Genomic DNA, 18,507 nt, shown 5'->3' with positions numbered 1-18,507 from the left:
AAAAAGCCATGCATTTAGCCAGCTCCCTCCCTCCACCTCACCTTAAATTTCGAGTTTTCCGGCTTCCTTTTTTCCGAGCCGCACGTGTTCAAAAATCCGTGCACGCGCGGCTGCGCGAGTCAATCAAACTTCTCCTCTCCTGCAACTTCCTGTTTCCGGTTGCGTCAGAGGAGAAGATTGATTGACTCGCGCAGCCGCGCGTGCACGGATTTTTGAACACGTGCGGCTCGGAAAAAAGGAAGCCGGAAAACTCGAAATTTAAGGTGAGGTGGAGGGAGGGAGCTGGCTAAATGCTACGGGCGGGCGGGCGGTGGCTGCGGGGACCGCGCGATCCTTGATACCTCACTGCGGAGACAAGACCATTCACCGCCCCGCGGGCGGTGAATGGCCTTGTCCCCGTCGCCGCAGCGACTGCTAGTTTTCTTCCCCGTTTTCGGCGGGTGACCCGCGGCTAAAATGCGGTGGCCGCGGGTAAACCGCCACCGTGTCATTCTCTAGTTTGCATGCTTTAAAACCCAGACTAACTGGTTACTGCAGGGGTAGGGAACTCCGGTCCTCGAGAGCCATATTCCAGTCGAGTTTTCAGGATTTCCCCAATGAATATGCATTGAAAACAGTGCATGCAAATAGATCTCATGCATATTCATTGGGGAAATCCTGAAAACCCAACTGGAATATGGCTCTCGAGGACCGGAATTCCCTACCCTGGGTTACTGCATCTTAGTAAATATGCATTTTAGTATAGAAAGAGAGAGGAGCAGACAAGGATGCAACTTAAAGTACCACCAGCGCAGTTGGGACTATAGGAATAAGAGGTAATGGGTCTGGAATTCACAGTAAACAGAATTTCCATTTTGGTATGCTTCTGTCAGGTTGGGATTGATATACTGTGGAACTGCTGCGTGTTTTCAAAGGATCAGGTTTATAGATTTTTTTGGCCGTATGCACTGGATAAAATTTGGTTTTGCAATAGTTATTTCCAAACATAGCATCTGCTCTCATTTAATTATATTGAGTGCATTGAAATGTGTGGGGTTTTTTTCTCCCATATATTTTTATATTTCCTGGTTTGCAAATTTTTCTGTCTGAATGTATGTAATGTGTTGCATTCTTCCTGTCTTTACAACAGAATGGAATATTTGTATTTATTCTTGCCAAACTATTCATAGCATTCTGTTTGTTTTCAAAGATCTGAAGTTATTTGAAGATCCAGACCTTGGTGGAATGGTTAAATTCAGTGATTCACTGTTACTGCCAACTGCTTACAAAAGCAAAGAAGAAGTGTTTCACCCAAGCCTTGACGAGGACACAGAAGAGTTATTCCGGTATTGAAGTTTGATTTACTGTAATAGTTAAATTGTGCCCAAGGCTTACTCCAGTAGTATGCAATTTGGAAAGCATGAAGTATTTCACTAACCATGTTTGACATTCTGATGAGTTAAACAAATAGCAGCACAATTTGTGGTAGTTATACGAGTAAGTCAGTTCAGGAAAGATATAAACTTTAAAGCAGGATGATATTAGACTTAGGGCTCCTTTTACGAAGGTGCGCTAGCGTTTTTAGCGCACGCACCGGATTAGCGCGCGCTATAGCATGTTCTAGCTGAAAAACTACCGCCTGCTCAAAAGGAGGCGGTAGCGGCTAGCGCGGGCTATTCCGCGCATTAAGGCCCTAATGCACCTTCGTAAAAGAAGCCCTTAAACATTGAAAATTTCAAGGAATTTGTTAGGGGTAGTACGAATGATAGCATCCACTGGTTTGAATCATGAAATAGACGGTTCTCCAGTTTTGTGTTTTACACTATGGCTCGTTTTTAAAGCACATTAAATGTCTCAAAATGACAAAAAAAAAAAAAAAAACCCCATCCATCTGTCAAAAATGTCCAAATAGCAAATGGGCAGCCTATCCACAAGATCCAGGATAAGCAAAGAATCAGTAAATCAGAGCACATGTCCAAAATTCCAGCACAAAATTTTATTCACCACAGAAAACAATAAATACTTAAAAGCCCCACACGGCAACGTTTCACCCTTACAAGAGCTGCATCAGGGGCTGTAAGAACTCTCAATAGAAAATAAAAATAACAAAATTTAATGTGGACAAATGCAAAGTGATGCACACTGGGAAGAATAATCCAAATCCTAGTTACCAAATCGCTAGGGTCCACCTTAAGGGTCAGTACCCAAGAAAAAGATCTAGGTGTCATCATAGACAGTACGCTGAAACCTTCTGTCCAATGTGCAGCGGCAGCCAAAAAAGCAAGCAGGATGGTAAATAAGACCAAGAATATTACCTCTATATTGCTCCATGGTACAAAGTCACCTTAAAATGCATTTCTAGATTAACTTCTAAAATGATGTTTGCATCTCTCAATGTCCATAAAAGGCCTTTGAAAATAGAAGCATGTTTCTGAAAGGTATCCCCAGGAGAAAACAGCTCTTCAAGCCAAGCACTGATATTTCACAACGTCATTACAATGAAAAGTAGAAAAAAATTCCCATACCTCCTCTGTCACCAGAACAGAAAGGATTCTTCTAATGTTTTTTTAATTATTGCCTTTTTTTTTTTTCTTGACTGGGAGTGAAAGCCCGTGGTAGTTTTGTAGCACAATTCATTTACTTCTCAGGAGATTAACGCCTCTTTTTACACCCATGCCAGAAGCTTCAGAGTTATTTGATTTCTAACCTGGTTTAACAACAGTAACTCAGACTTGACATCTTTTGTTGAAAAGAACTGAAGCAGCAAGAGAGGGTTATTCTGTGGGATAAAATGAAAGATTTATGTGCCAGTATGTAAGGGTGCATGCTAACAGCTTTTTGGAAACAGCTATCAATGACTTATAGTAATTTAAAGTACAGTATTACATTCTGTGTTAAGCACAACAGCTCAAGAAGGCCAGACACAAGGAATATCAGACTGTAGACATGCTCAGCATACTTCTGGTAGGAAAAAGGCCTATCAAAAAAATAGACTACAGAGTAGAAAACAAACCAGGTAGGCTGCCAGCTTCTCACTCCTGGCTCCTCCTTACCACTGTGCACTGCTTGTTCCCATCTCTTCCTAACTGGGCTATGGGCTGCTCGCTTCAGGCTCCTCCGCTGTGCCTACCAAAGCAGTCCTTGGCATCATGCAGCCAAGGATTTGCTACAGCCACAGAATCCATGACTGCCAAAGACTGAGCAATCCCAGGCCAGCACAGCATGGGGGTCCTCCTCCTTTAGGGTCCTGTTGTACCTGAGCACATTGTACCGTTGGGGATTCAATTTCCTGGAATGAATCCCTTAGGTGTTTGTTTTTGCTTTGCTTTAATCTGATTGGTTGGACTGGCAGAATTTCTGAGCCTGCTTAATCAAATTAAAACAAACAATAAAAAAATCCTTGAGGAGATTCTCTCCAGGCATTGAATTCTCGAACAGCAGGACGCTAGGGAGGAGAAGCCAGGCAGAACAAGATATGAAGTGAGAATTGCTCCTGACTTAAGTCTTGAAACCATGTGTAAATATGAGGAACTATGGAGATACCAGGAGGATCTCCAGGAAAAGGGCTTTTGAGTAGGTTTGTGGTATTCAGCCCGATTAATATTAACAGTGAATGGAAAAAGATGTTTTTTCTCCTCCATGAAAGAGGTAAACAACTTCCTCAAGACTGTTCTAAAGATGGGCCCTGTCTGGAGGCCTAAGGGGTATAATACCAGCCTACTAGACTGACTAAGGCTGGATTGAGCAAGTTGGCCCATCATGGCAGTTCTCAGTGGTTGCAGTGACAGGATGCACCTGCCCAAAACATTGAATCTGCAAGGAAAGATCATCTGGGAAAAGGACACAAATCCCCAATCATGCAGGGCATGGAGACCACGAGTGGAAATGATTCTTTATGTGAAGAGGAAGAAAATTGTTTAGGTATGGAGGTTCCAACTGCTTCTCCCCCCCCCCTCGAGAGGAGGGCTTTGTAAAAGGGAGGGTGGGAGTGCCCCATGTTCCTCGGCACCTTATGTTTAGGCACCATTTATAGAATCGGGCCCAGAATTTCTATGAATGCAGCTACTTGATAAAATATGTGCATACGTGTATACAGCAGCCAGTCCTTGTAGCGTACCTAGTCCCATGAGGTATTAAGAATATCCACAATGAATATGCATGCGACAAGAGTTAGGTTTTCATGCGCTGCCTCCTTGATATTTATTTTATATTTTATTTATTTAAAACACTTATTTCCCGCATATCCCCAAAACTCTGCGGATTACAACTCAACATTCATAAAATTAACACAAATAAACCAACTTCAAATCACTTGTCACAATCAGTCTATCATAATACAATAACAAACAGTAAGTACTGCTTCACTAACCTCCCCTTTTACTAAACTGCAATAGTGGTTATTAGTGCAGGGAGCCGCGCTGAATGCTCTGCGCTGCTCCCGACATAGAGTTCTTATGAGCATCAGGAGCAGCGTGGAGCATTCAGCGTATCTCCCTGCGCTAATAAGTATTATCGCAGTTTAGTAAAAAGGGGGAGGGGGTAAGTCAGGGAAAGCCCTTTGGGAAAAATATGCCTCAAAAACATGAAAAGGAGACCTGACAAATAACATCTGGAAGAGTATTCCATAACTGGGGGCCAACAACCCTAAAGATCCGGGAACGAATAGTGGCCTTAGTTATCGATTGTATAGAAGGAACAACCAACAACTGCTTTTATTGACATATGTAACTCTATCTCATGCATATTCATTGATATATACAAAACGTGAGAATTTATGATTCAGCTTCCTCAATGACTGCCCAAATTTACAATAAAGCTGTCTCATACCTAACATCTTCAAACATCAATTCAATTATTTCTTATCTTTCACATAACTCTATAGCATAATAAAATACAAAATATTAATAATCACCTTACAATAACTTTTATTACAGTTGCCTTCATAGCATGTGCTAACACCTAATTTTAAAATTGAATGTTGTATTGCAAACTTTAAAAACCATACACACAACCTGTACCATAATCACATGTTCCTTAAGATTCGCAGCAGAAAGATTGAATTTTTCGATCCACCACGAGGTAGCAATCCACTCTGGCTGAAATGCTTTTTCACTTCATTCAAGCTGAGGTTCTCTTTCTTAATCTGTCCACTTTATATTGCACTGAAATTGTATTCAAACAGTCCTTATGTTGTCAAAATTCAATTCACACATGAAATACTGTCCACCAACTTGACATGGATCTGTGTTTCGCTGAAGCTTAATCAAAAACAACGTCTAAGTCCTCTTTTGGCCTAGGAGCATAAAGTAGGCAGCAAGGAAATGTCCATTCTCGAAAAAAATGTCCAAAATGTGGGAGGTTTTCAAGAATGGCCTACCTGTACGTTCAGGAGTTTAATTGCCCAGACCGCCACTACGTCTACCTTTAAGCCCTATTCTCAAAAAAAAAAAAAAATTGCCCAAGTCCCAAACGCCCAAAACAAGACCTTTTAGGCATGGGAGGGACCAGTCCTTCGCCTAAAATCATGATTCTCTAACCAAAGTCTGTCATAAGCACTGGTTAGAGAATCATAGAACCGGCCCATCCCATCCCCCCCCCACTGCAATGATCCCAGCAGGAGGGATGCCCAGTCCCTCCTGCCCAAAACCGCTGCAACCTCCTGCCTGAATGTTCCCCGGCAGGAGACAAGCCCAATCTCTCCTGCCGTGATCCCCCACACCCTCCTGCAATGGGTATCCCTCCTGCCACGATTTTTACGGGGGGAGGGGAGGAACAGGTTGCCTGGGCTGCTGAGCTGATCACGATCTCCCGACCTGGTCTAAGTCAAAACGTATAAGTTCCGGCTAGGCAACCAGCCAAAGTTTTTGATTACGTCTGCCGGACGACTAAGTCTAGGATGTCCCACCTTCTGCCTTACCCACTCCTCCAAAAACGCTCCTTTTCGCTTGGTGCAAAGGCAGGGAAAAAGCCCAAGCTGATTTTAGATACGTCTAAAACCCTGTTCGATTATCGGTACTTGGATGACCTGTCTTTTTTGATCGTCCAAGTACCATTTAGGCAGGTTTTTAGACATTTATTTTTTGATTATGAGCCCCATAGCATGGCACAAAGCACATGGCTATTAATGCCTCCAAGCACTCTGCTTCATAGAAGAGATTTTTGTCAGAATCCCTTCATAACTGCTAAAATCGGCAGAAATGCCGAAGCTGAGGTAAATCTCGCTCAATTTTACAAGTTGTGCACATTCATTAAGGATATCCTGAATATCTCATGGGACTAGATGTGCCTCAAGGACTGGGTTGAGAAACACACATTTTCGCCTGCCTCCGAACAGATGCAAATCTGCGCTTGCGTTTGCATGGTCTACGTGCTTATTTAATAAGAGCACACTGGTACCTATGTTGCTTATACATGCTCTATTTACAGTCCTATAGGTGCCCTGTTTCAATTCCTCTCTGTATGTCTCTCCAGATTCAGACTGAGATTGCAAGCTCTTAGCCGTGGAACTCTGTATCCATATGGTTTCTCCTGGTCACCACAGCGATGGTGATGTTTGCTAATAATTAACTACATAGAAACATAGAAAGTTTGGTATATAAGCACTGATTAATGAATACAGGCAAACAGGAGAAAACAAAGATTTGTTATGGGAAATGATAAAAGTGCAGTGTTAGCATACGTAGGAAAATAAAGGTTAAGATTTAAAATCAGCCTCAAAAAGTGGTGCTTCTAGCCTTTATTTGAAAGGTACCAGCAAAAGACCATTATTCAAGGACCTAATCTAGCCAGGGCCCTGTTCTATATACCCTGCAGCCGACTGTGAAGTGCAGGAGAAAGGCCTCTTATACCTTCAGACTACTGGAATTTTCCTCGTGCTAAGCCCTCCAGGACCTCAAATCAGCATTCTAAACTGAATTCTGTACCGGCTAAACTGTGGTTGGCTTTCATTCAGCATCATAGCAAAGGCTATGCAAGCAACGTGGCTACACAGGGTAATTATATTGAAAGGGGTGAAAGAATTGCTTCCAATCCACCATCTCCTCTCATTGGTGGTAATGAAGTGGGCGGGGAACGGCAGTGGATGCAACTACAGCTCAGTATAGTCTTCTGTATTAATACTATTCCAGACTACTGAATTCTAATGAAGACTGAAAAGCCTTCTAACAGTAAAATAAACATATTTTATTTATTTATTTTAAAAATTTCTATACCATTTTAAACCAAAACGGTTTAAAAGACTGTTACATACATTAAAATTTTCAACAGACTGAAACAACTTTTAGGTACATATTGATACAAATAATAGCAGAAGGATTCAATTCTTTCTGGAAATCAACTGACAAAAAAATCAATTACTTAGAGGAACACATTAACAAATAATTGTGTTTTTAATAACTTTCTAAATGCCCCTCTATCATTGCTTTTCCGAACTTGCCCTACAAGAGAATTCCACAATTTTACTCCTGCACATGAAAAGGTCATTGCATTAGTTTCCACATATTTTGGATTGACACTTGTCCTCAACAGCACAGAATTTTCAGAACACTGGGATATTCCTAGATATTTTTTCCTTGAAGAATTCAGGGATTGTACCGTATAAAAATTGATGACAAATCATAATTGCTTTATACTGAATTCTAAAAGCAACTGGCAACCAGTGTAGCTGTCGGAGATAGGGTGTAACATGCTCATATCTCAATATTCATGTTATTAATCTTGCCGCGGCATTTTGTACCACCTGCAATGCCCCATGTACCAGATCTTTTTGTGTGTGTGTGTTTTGCTTTTTGGCAACATAGGCTTAGCTCATTCTGAAGACTTCCCATTAGAAATCATATACAAGCTTAGGACACACACACACACAACTAGGACACACACTGCACACCTTTTCAACTAGGCCTTTAATGGAAGAAGTAACACACACACACTGCACACAATTTAACAAGACATGACATCTAATCTGTTATTTGTGTATGCACTATGCCTACAAAGATTCAAGACGACACTAGATTGGAATTTCCAAACACCATTAGAAACATAGAAATTGACGGCAGAAAAGGGCCATAGCCCATCGAGTCTGCCCATACCAATGACCCACTCCCTGATTCTTACTCTCCTAGAGATCCCACATGAATATCCCATTTTCTCTTGAAATCTAACACGCTGCTGGCCTCAATCACCCGCTGAGGCAGCTCGTTCCAATGATCTACCACCCTTTCAGTGAAGAAGTACTTCCTAGCATCACCCTGAAATTTCCCTCCCCTGATTTTCAGCGAGTGTCCTCTGGTTACCGAGGGCCCTGTAAGACTGAAGATATCATCTTTCACCTCTATACGCCCAGTAATATACTTAAAGGTCTCAATCATGTCCCCTCTCTCTCTTCGCTCCTCCAGTGAGTACATCCGCAGTTTTTTTAACCTTTCTTCATACGTGAGTTCCCTGAGCCCCAAAACCATCCTGGTAGCCATTCGCTGAACCGACTCAATTCTCAACACATCTTTTCGGTAGTGTGGTCTCCAGAATTGAACACAATACTCGAGATGAGGTCTCACCATGTATCTGTACAGTGGCATTATGACTTCAGGTTTTCTGCTGACAAAACCCCTACGGATACAGCCCATCATTTGTCTTGCCTTGGACGAAGCCTTCTCTACTTGATTGGCAGCCTTCATATCGTCGCTAATGATCACTCCTAAATCACGTTCCACCGTGGTCCTGGACAAGGTTTCACCATTTAGTGTGTAAGTTCTGTGTGGATTTTTTTTGCCTAGGTGCATTACTTTACATTTTTTAGCATTGAAGCCCAGCTGCCAAGTTGATGACCACTGTTCCAGCTGTCTTAGGTCCTGCGTCATAAAGTCAGGCACACTGCTTTTGCCAACTATGTTGCATAGTTTGGCATCGTCGGCAAATAGTGATACTTTTCCTCTAAGTCCTTGGGTCAAATCTCCTATGAATAAATTGAATAGAATCGGCCCTAAGACGGAGCCCTGAGGTACTCCACTCATCACTGCTGACGTTTTGGAGGGGGTACCGTTTACCATCACCCTTTGAAGCCTACCATCTAGCCAATCCCTTACCCATGTTGTGAATGTATCCCCTAATCCCATCGATTTTAGTTTGTTCAACAGCCTGCGGTGTGGGACGCTATCAAAAGCTTTGCTGAAGTCCAAATATATCACGTCAAGGGACTCACCGGCATCCAGATGACTGGTCACCCAATCAAAGAAGTCAATCAGATTAGATTGGCAGGACCTTCCCCTGGTAAATCCGTGTTGATGTGGATCACGTAAATTTTCTTCGTCTAGAATTTTGTCAAGTTCCTGTTTGATCAGTGTTTCCATGAGTTTGCACACTATGGATGTAAGACTCACCGGTCTGTAATTTCCTGTTTCCGTTCTGCAGCCCTTTTTGTGGAGTGGAATTACGTTAGCTGTTTTCCAGTCTAGGGGTACTTTTCCCGTGCGCATGGAAAGATTGAAGAGTACGGCTAGTGGTTCAGCCAGAACTTCACTCAGCTCTCTGAGTACTCTGGGGTGTAGATTGTCTGGCCCCATGGCTTTGTCTACTTTGAGTCTTGAAAGTTCGTGGTAGACATTACTAGGTGTAAACTCGTAATCACGAAACAGGTCATTTTGGCTGTTTCTTATTTGTAGTTGCGGACCATCTCCCGGTGCTTCACAGGTGAATACTGAGCAGAAGTATTCGTTTAGCAGTTCTGCTTTGGTAGTATCAGATTCTGCGTAGTTTCCATCTGATTGCCTAAGGCGTTCTATTCCATTTTTGTTTCTCTTCCTGTCGCTAATGTACCTAAAGAAGGATTTGTCCCCTTTTTTAATGTTCCGTGCTAGATCTTCCTCTGTTTGAAGTTTGGCTTCCCTGACTGCCTTTTTGACAGCCTTAGATCTGGCCAGATAGTCTTCTTTTGCCTCCCTTTTCCCAAGATGTTTGTAGGTAATAAATGTTTCTTTTTTCATTTTAATGAGGTCCGAAATTTCCTTGTTGAACCATTGTGGTTTTTTGTTTCTCCGGCGTTTGCTTACTGTTTTTACGTAGCGGCTAGATGCTTCGTTTAGGATGGATTTTAGGTTTGACCACATAGTTTCCGGATTGTCAGTTTCTGCATGATTTTGCAGCTTTTGATGGACAAAGTCTCTCATGTGGTCGAAATCTGCCTCCCTAAAGTTGAGGACCCTCGTTGCTGTGTTTGATTTAGAGAAGCCTTTCCTGAGGTTGAGCCATACCATGTTGTGGTCACTGGAGGCCAGCGTGTCTCCCACTGATACTTCCGAGACACTGTCTCCATTTGTGAGTACCAGGTCCAGTATTGCTTTTTCTCTGGTGGGCTCTAATACCATTTGTTTTAGTTGTGCACCCTTAATGGAGGTTATTATTCTTTTGCTACCGCTCGTAGTTGCTGAGAGGGTGTTCCAGTCTGCATCTGGCATTCTGACCTCATATGCAATTTCTTTAAATTAGTCCCCTTATTTTCTTACTCCTACTACTCTCTTATCTATATTGCCATCTTTGCTTGCACCCTATGCTGTCTATTAAAATGTTTTATCATATATTGTGTTGACATTGTTATATTGAACCAGGCTGGACACGTTGAAAACAACCTTGGAGGATCTTTCTGGACTAGCACAAAACTGTTATCTCTTTAGATCCGCAATTCATCAAATCGCTAGGACCCGAACATGAGTCGATACCTAACAAACAAACAAATTGTCTATTGCTTATGTTTGATTTATTCTTGCTGTACACCGCCTTGAGTGAATTCTTTCAAAAATAATAATAATAATAATAATTTATTTCTTATATACCACTATACCGTGAAGTTCAAAGCGGCAAAAGGCAGGAAATGAATCCAAATAAATAAATAAGTAAAAATTCTGCAAATCAATCCAAATACATTTAATTCTCCAATGCATTTCATGTAAAACATCAGTATACTGTATGTCACAGGCAATTACATATACAGTTGTACCTTGGAATCCGAACGCCCCAGAATTCGAACGCCTTGGAATCCGAACTGGTTTTTTTTCTTAATTTTTGCCCCGGAGTCCGAACGCTTCTTTGGAATCCAAACTGCAAGCGGTGCTCAGCCCAAACTTCCCCTCTGATGCAGCTTCCTGTTTCCGCGTGGGAAGGAAGCTTTGGACTGAGCACCCTTTGCAGTTGCCATTGCTGATCTTGTTGCCTGTGCCGGTAGGAGTCTCGATCTTGCTGCCTGTGCCGGTGGAAGTCTCGATCTTGCTGCCTGTGCCGGTGGAAGTCCCGATTTTGCTGTCTGTACTGGTGAGCGTCCCGATCTTGCTGCCGGTGCCGGTGCCGGTGGGGGTCCCGATCTTGCTGTCTGTGCCGGTGGGCATCTCGATCTTGCTGCCTATGCTGGTGGGGTTCCTGATCTTGCTGACTTTGCCGGTCTTGCTGTTTGAGTTTTTGGGACCAAGGATCAGATTAATCCAGTTTCTATTATTTTCAATGGGAAAAATTGTCTTGGAACTTGAACGTTTTGGAACTCGAACAGGGTTCTGGAACAGATTAACTTCAGAATCCAAGGTACCACTGTATTCTGTATATTGTTTCAGCTTTTCTTTATTATTATCATTATTATTATTTAATACAATTTCACAAGTTATCGTGCCAAAGAAGAAAGAAGCATCAACAATAAAGGGAAAAGAAATGCAAAAAGAAAATTCAATCGACCTAAGGAAATATCAAATACACAGTCCTGAATTAGACCTTAATAAGAAGGGAGGGAAATGAGAGAAAACCAGAGGCAACCTCGTGTCAGCTTTTTTATGGGTGCATTGTTCCTGATACTGACGGATTTTCAGTGCTGCTAATAGCAGTAAAGCATCCCTGCTTAAATCTGGGTATCCAGATGGCAATCCGTTTCTAAAATTAGATTGCTCTCATTTTTCTACATGCATCTCAAAAAGCCATGAGAAATAAATAGAATTTTCTTTTTTCTCAAGTCTTGCTTTTCCATTTGCCATGTTTCTGAGTGCCTTTTTGTCCGCTCGTGTAAATCCCTATGTCTCAGCACAGATAGCACTGTTTCAAAAGAATATACAGAGGGTCATTAAAAAATTTTTTTTTAGTATTTATGTACCACTTATAGCCTAAGTAGTTTATATTCAGGTAACTCAAGCATTTTTCCCTGTCTGTCCTGGTGGGCTCACAATCTATCTAATGTAAACAGGAGCACGCTACAGGGGTTCAAAGAAGCTTTGGATAGGTACTTGGAAGACAAAGGGATTGAGGGGTACAGATAAGAGTAGAGGTAGATTATAGGGATGGGATTAGAGGTAAGTTACAAAATTAATCAGGGACCACTGTTCAGGCACTAGCCTGATGGGCCGCCGCGGGAGCGGACCGCTGAGCAAGATGGACCTCTGGTCTGACTCAGCGGGGGCAACTTCTTATGTTCTTATGTAGGTGGGGCACAAGGAGCAGCATGGGATTTGAACCCATAGCCTCAGGGTGCTGAGGCTGTAGCTCTAACCACTGCAACACACACTCCCCTAATGCTTTAAAGTGATGCCTAAAGGTAGCACTGTTGTGTGCATCCAAGGCGCCATCCCACTAACAGGAACCTGTATGCACTAGACTTTATTCTTTAAGATAATGTATAGGTACCATAGCACCTACTGCAAGGGGGGCATACACAAGGGCAGAGCATAGGCAGTTCATGAGATTGTCTCCAAGTTAAGCACTTAGGACTAGATTCAGTCCACGTCATTCAAAAATGGGTGCTGAAAAAAAAGATCTGCGCAGAGCACTAGTCTATAAACTGAAACCTGGTGTAAATTCTTGCACATGATTTAGGTACAGATCCCCGGTATTTAGTAATACCATGTGCATCTTTATTGAATGCCACTGACCCACGGAGCCAGTCCTGGCCAGTTAAATAACAGTGAATATCACGCAGATTAACTCCACAGCAATTATAATCCCAAATGGGGCAAATTGCTCTCACAATGATCCCCAAAGCCCAGAACATAGACGTCTCTAACCCCTCAAATTACAGACCCATAGCAGGAATCCCAACACTAACCAAACTTCTTGAAATGCACGTCAGCAAACTCTCCGCCTACACTGAACAACACTCTTGCCTCCATCCCACTGTTATTGATGTTAACCACCAAAATCAAGCAAAACTTGAGCGTCAGCTATCAGGCGATCCTCCTTCAATTTGATATTTTCAGCAGCATTTGACTCGATCAACCATCAACTATTACTAGCCAAACTCAACAAAGTAGGTATTGTAGGAACCATCCATTAAATGGTTCAAAGACTTCCTACAAAACAGACACTATCTTGTCTACAAAGCTGAAGTGTTTTCAAAAACTGGCAAGCGTTCTGTAGCGTACCGCAAGGATCACCTTTATCACCAATTCTCTATAACCTTTTCATGAGCTCATTAGGCCATATCAAATTTAACAACAATGAATTCATATTTTCATATTCAGATAACACTTTTCTACTCATTCCAATTAATTGGGGCTATAATGACACAATGCTGATAATATCAAATGGAATAGACAAAATACAACCCTGGTTGCAACCAACAAACTCAAACTAAATGTGGACAAAACCAAAGTTCTATGGTTTCATAATGCTGCACACACAGTTCCTCCTGCTGTAACTCTAACCTCAGGATCCATGCTGGATATCAACAAGACATCCAAGGTTCATGCAGTCATACTCGACTCCACCCTATCGTACGATTCTCAAGTATCCAACCTAAGGAAGAAAACCTTCTACAATATGAGAAGACTAAGACTTATCAGACCCTTTTTTCAAGAGCGCCACTTTGCCAGATTGACGCAAATGCTTATACTATCCCAGCTGGATTATTGCAACTCCTTCTATGCGGGTCTAAACTCTACTCTCCTAAACAAACTACAGATGATTCAAAACCCAGCAGTCAGATTAATATTCAAACTTTAAAAATTTGCCTCTGTCTCACCTTACTATAAGAACTTACACTGGCGGCCTGTCAAACTCATATCACCTTCAAACTATCATGCATAATGTTCCAAATCCTATACGCAAAAACCACTGAACCACTCAAACTTATTTTTCAATTCCTGATCTACATCAACCAGAAAACTGAAATCGTTTCAACTGCTCCTGCCATCTCCCAAAGGAGTTAAATACAAACGCATATTTGACTCACCCTTCACATATATTGGCACCAAGACCTGGAACAACCTCCCGACTGACATCAGGATAGAAATATTCTACAACAGATTCCAGAAAATATTCTTTGAAAGCTTATACACCAGAGACAACTAACTCAAAATATCTAATGTTACTAAACCCCGTACTCTACTCAGGTTTTATACCAGTATAGTCATAGAAACTCCATTCTCTCTTCCCTATATTGCCATTCATAATTCTACCCTCCTCAAACTGCTATAATGTAATTTATTCATTCTGTAATTCCATATATTGTAAGTCACCTTGAACCTGTTTAGTGACCCAGAAATACTAGATTAGATTAGATTTTGTATTTATTATATGTACCTGTTTTACATGATGTATATTGTGCTGTGTAATCACATTTGGGGGGCAGTTTTATACAGTGGTGTATTGAGGGTAGGGGCGCGTGGGGCGGAGGTGCATCCCAACACCACCATGTGCCCCCTTCCCCGCTGCCAATACTGGGACCCCCTGATATCCCCCCACACCAAGCGTCCCCGCCTTCCAATCACCCCTCCCTCTCCCACAAAATCCTGGTGTTCTAGTGGGTGGGGAGAGGTTCGGATCAGACCCCCCTCCCAGCTCAAGAACCCTCCACTCCTGACACTGCCTCTCTGTACCTCTTGTCGAAAATTAGGCTGGAGGCAAGACCACTTCCTCCTATCTTGAAGGGCATCCTGGATGCACTGGAAGGAGCCTAAGATCCCGATTGGCTCAGGCACCTAAGGTTGGATAATATTCCAGCACATGCGCAGATGTATGGTGCATTCAAGTCAAAGTACTGATACACAGTATTTTCAAATGCCAGTTATTTCATCAGTCTAGCGTATCTTTGTTCAGGCACATCCCTTCCGTCACAACAGCTCCTCCTAATCTTCAATGAAGACAGAAAAAAGTTGTGTCACTGATGAAGATTAGAAACGGGCATAAAATCCTCTCTAACACTGACCACAGAAGAATGAGCTAAGACTTTACTTTTCAGGGCTTGCAGTAAAATCCCTATGTTATAGAGCTCTATATTCAGCCTTCAGGTCTTCTGTGAACTCTTCTGCATCTGCACTGAATACATAATATGATCTTCATTACCATGGAATTTAAATGTGCTCTGCACACAGTTAGCTTTTGTATGAAACTCCTTTTTAACATTGTGCACCCACAGAATTATGCATTAAAGCTGAACTAACCTGTGTGCAAAGTCTTCCACACTTTATTGCATCATCCCCTAAGTTTGTACTTTTTTCCCATGACCTTAAAGGTCATAAGAACATAAATATTGCCATACTGGGACAGATCAAAGGTCTATCTAGCCAAGCATCCTGTTTCCAACAGTGGCCAGTCCAAGTTGCAAGTACCTGGCAAGATCCCAAAAGAGTAAAACAGATTTTGTGCTTCTTATCTTAGAAATAAGCAGTGGATTTTCCCAAGTCCATCTTAAAATGGCTTACGGACTTTTCTTTTAGGAAATTATCAAAATTATCAAATCCCTGCTAAGCTAGTTGCTTTTACCCAAACATTTTTTTAAATTCTGCTATGCTAACTGCAATATGTTGTTTCAGTGAGGCTAGAAGTGCGTGTGGCGTTCTACCGTACAATATGTAGACTTTCAGCAGCAACAGAGGAAGAGCAGGTTTCAGACAGCCAGTTAATATGAGTAAAACGTTTATCTGTACAAGTCACTTGAAAAGTTGTCCTCACCATATGCTAAATAGTAAATATATTTTAGCAAGCTAAGAGCTAGACTTACTAAAAGATGATATCATATTATCATTCACTAATATATTAACATGAATAAATTTACTGCGGATTCTGGTTTATTTAGTGTGACTTATTTATTAGTAATACATATTAACACAGTTGCACACTAGAAAATCTGATCTGAAGTATTTTACTTGACATACATAACATAGTTTTTCATCTGTTATTTTTGCCTTTGCTCCACCAGGATATCTAGCTTTGCTCTAAACTTTAATCTATGGAAATGTGATCCAGACAGAATGATTCTTTCTGTCCAATTCAGTCAGTTCCTAGATCTAAATGACATCACTTTTGGTTTTTCTCCACATCTCCCCTTATTTCTCCTGTTCTTCTTTGAATTTCCCTTTATTTTGGTAAAGCTTAACTTTAATTTAGGTTTCAATCCTTTCCTAATTTGACTATTTAGGTTCTGCTCTGATAGGCTTTTTCTTCATTGATAAATCCTCTTTATTTCAGCCAAACTGATTTTATTTACAGAATGTCTCTCTTCAATATTGTGTCTATTGCCTCTGATCTAGATGGTAGTATAGTTGCATCATTTCAGCAGTCCCAGTATTCACTGCTGAACCATTCAAGTAGGGAATTTTAACATCTACATATGTGTGACTAGGTTAGGCTTCTGCTGTTTTCTTTACTTTCCTACAAGTAAGGCTACTCTGTGCTTACTCCATAGCTTCAGCCTTCACTGGAAGAGCGTTCCACATATCCATCATAAGAACATAAGAGTAGCCCTACTGGGTCAGCCCAATGGTCCATCAATCCCAGTAGGCGATCTCACAAGGGCCAATCCAGGTTCCTAGTACCTGGACAAAACCCAAAGAGTAGCAACATTCCATGCTACCGATCCAGGGCAAGCAGTGGCTTCCCCCATGTCTTTCTCAATAACAGACCCTTTTTGAAGGTAATTCTCTAACAGGCCACCTTCTAAAGGTGCTATAGGGGTTGATGTTCAGGCCACAGGAGGCAGCCCAGCTACCTCCTGCAGTCATCGGCAAACCCATAAATTCAATGTTGGGGCCTTATCTAGTGACCGGCATTGAATTTCTGGTCTATTTATACCTGCGCTTGACATAGCTGGCCAAACCAATATTCATTGGCTGAGCAGCAAGGTCATAGCTGTCAAAGATAAAGCTGCTATTTAGTCAGGTCTGTCTGACCACTAAACTTAGCTGGTCAGTCAATGAATATTAGTTCTGACTGGCCATGTCGCATGACATAGCTGGGATATTCAGTCGGAGATAGACAGCTATCTCCTGATGAGTATTAGCAGTTAGCTGGCCTAGCTAGGAGCCATTCCTGGCCAGCTAAATATCGCTATCAAGTGGATAATGCCTATTTTAAACTTATTCTATAGAGAAAAGTTGGCACCTACTTTTCCACTAGTCAATATTCTATAAGAGAGCTTTCTTTATCCCGCCTGATGTGTCTTACTTTGCTGACTACTAGGGATGGCAAACCGGAAATTTTTCATTTCATGTTGTTTCCTTTCGTAAATTTTCATTTTGTTCTGGGGTTTTTGCCATTTTGTCGTTAAGAGACCAATGTCGTTATAAGCCGAGTTGTTGAGTTGGAGTCTGATTTGGAAGCGAAGTTGTAAAAATGTGCTGACTCCAACTCCTAACAGAGGGCTCCTTTTACGAAGGCGTGTTAGGGCCTTAACACGTGGAATAGCGCGCGTTAGCCGCTACCTCCTCCTTTTGAGCTGGCGGTAGATTTTCAGCTAGTGCGCGCTAATCTGGTTCATGCGCTAAAACGCTTAGCGCACCTTCATAAAAGGAGCCCAGAGTTAAATTGTATGTCATGTAGATATTATAATACTTAAATTTCTTATATCACAGATAGGGAAAATTTTTGAAGTACCTGCATGTAAACCATTTTGCGTGTGGTTGTATAACTACAAAAAGGCAGTATACAAGTCCCAATCTCCCTTTCCCCCATAATAATTTGATTAACCCATTTTTTCAGGATATGTTTTACTTTTAGAATATATTTTGATATCAAGTTCTTTGATGATTACAAAATATGATATTTATATTAGTGAAAGTGGCACTTAAAGTTTGTCCCTGTGCCTGCCCCATCCTCACAAACTCTGTCCCCCATCTCTGCAAACCCTGACTGATCCCATCCACACAAGCCTGGAATAGTTATGATTTTATATTGAAATCATTTTATTAAAGTATAAAAAGAAACAATATTCTGTACAACTCTTATATTACGAGTATAAATCACAAATACAGAACAAGGAACAATAAAACCCCTGTTTCTCCTCCCCCTTGCAAATATCCCCTCCACTATTGAGACAACTGAACAAGCCAAATTACTACAAAATGCTGCATCGAAAAATCATGCTAACAGAATACCTCGATCACACACTACAGAGCACAAATGCTAAATCCATAATAGCTAACCAAAAATGATAAACATAAATTAAACTAAAATCCCAAGAACCCAAACCTTACATGTAGAACAACCATAGGCAGCGGGACACTTTTTTGTTTGGGGGGCCCCGCAAGCTCTGCCCCCAGACCCCACCCCCATAATGGTACTAATTGTAATACC

At 41.6% G+C, this 18,507-nt stretch overlaps 1 protein-coding gene across 2 annotated transcripts in view; it reads left to right on the top strand.

Annotated features, from left to right (window-relative positions):
* HS1BP3 (HCLS1 binding protein 3) overlaps positions 1 to 18,507 on the top strand; it is a 111,329-nt gene that overhangs the window by 87,093 nt on the left and 5,729 nt on the right. For both annotated transcript variants that reach the window (XM_033939738.1, XM_033939740.1), the window contains exon 6: positions 1,190 to 1,325. In XM_033939738.1, coding sequence (XP_033795629.1) covers positions 1,190 to 1,325 — 136 coding nt within the window. The remainder of the gene's footprint in view (positions 1 to 1,189; positions 1,326 to 18,507) is intronic.

This window comes from Geotrypetes seraphini, chromosome 3 (assembly GCF_902459505.1).
Source record: "Geotrypetes seraphini chromosome 3, aGeoSer1.1, whole genome shotgun sequence".
NCBI classification, from domain to species: Eukaryota; Metazoa; Chordata; class Amphibia; order Gymnophiona; family Dermophiidae; genus Geotrypetes; species Geotrypetes seraphini.
This window is presented reverse-complemented; position numbering and strand designations above follow the sequence as displayed.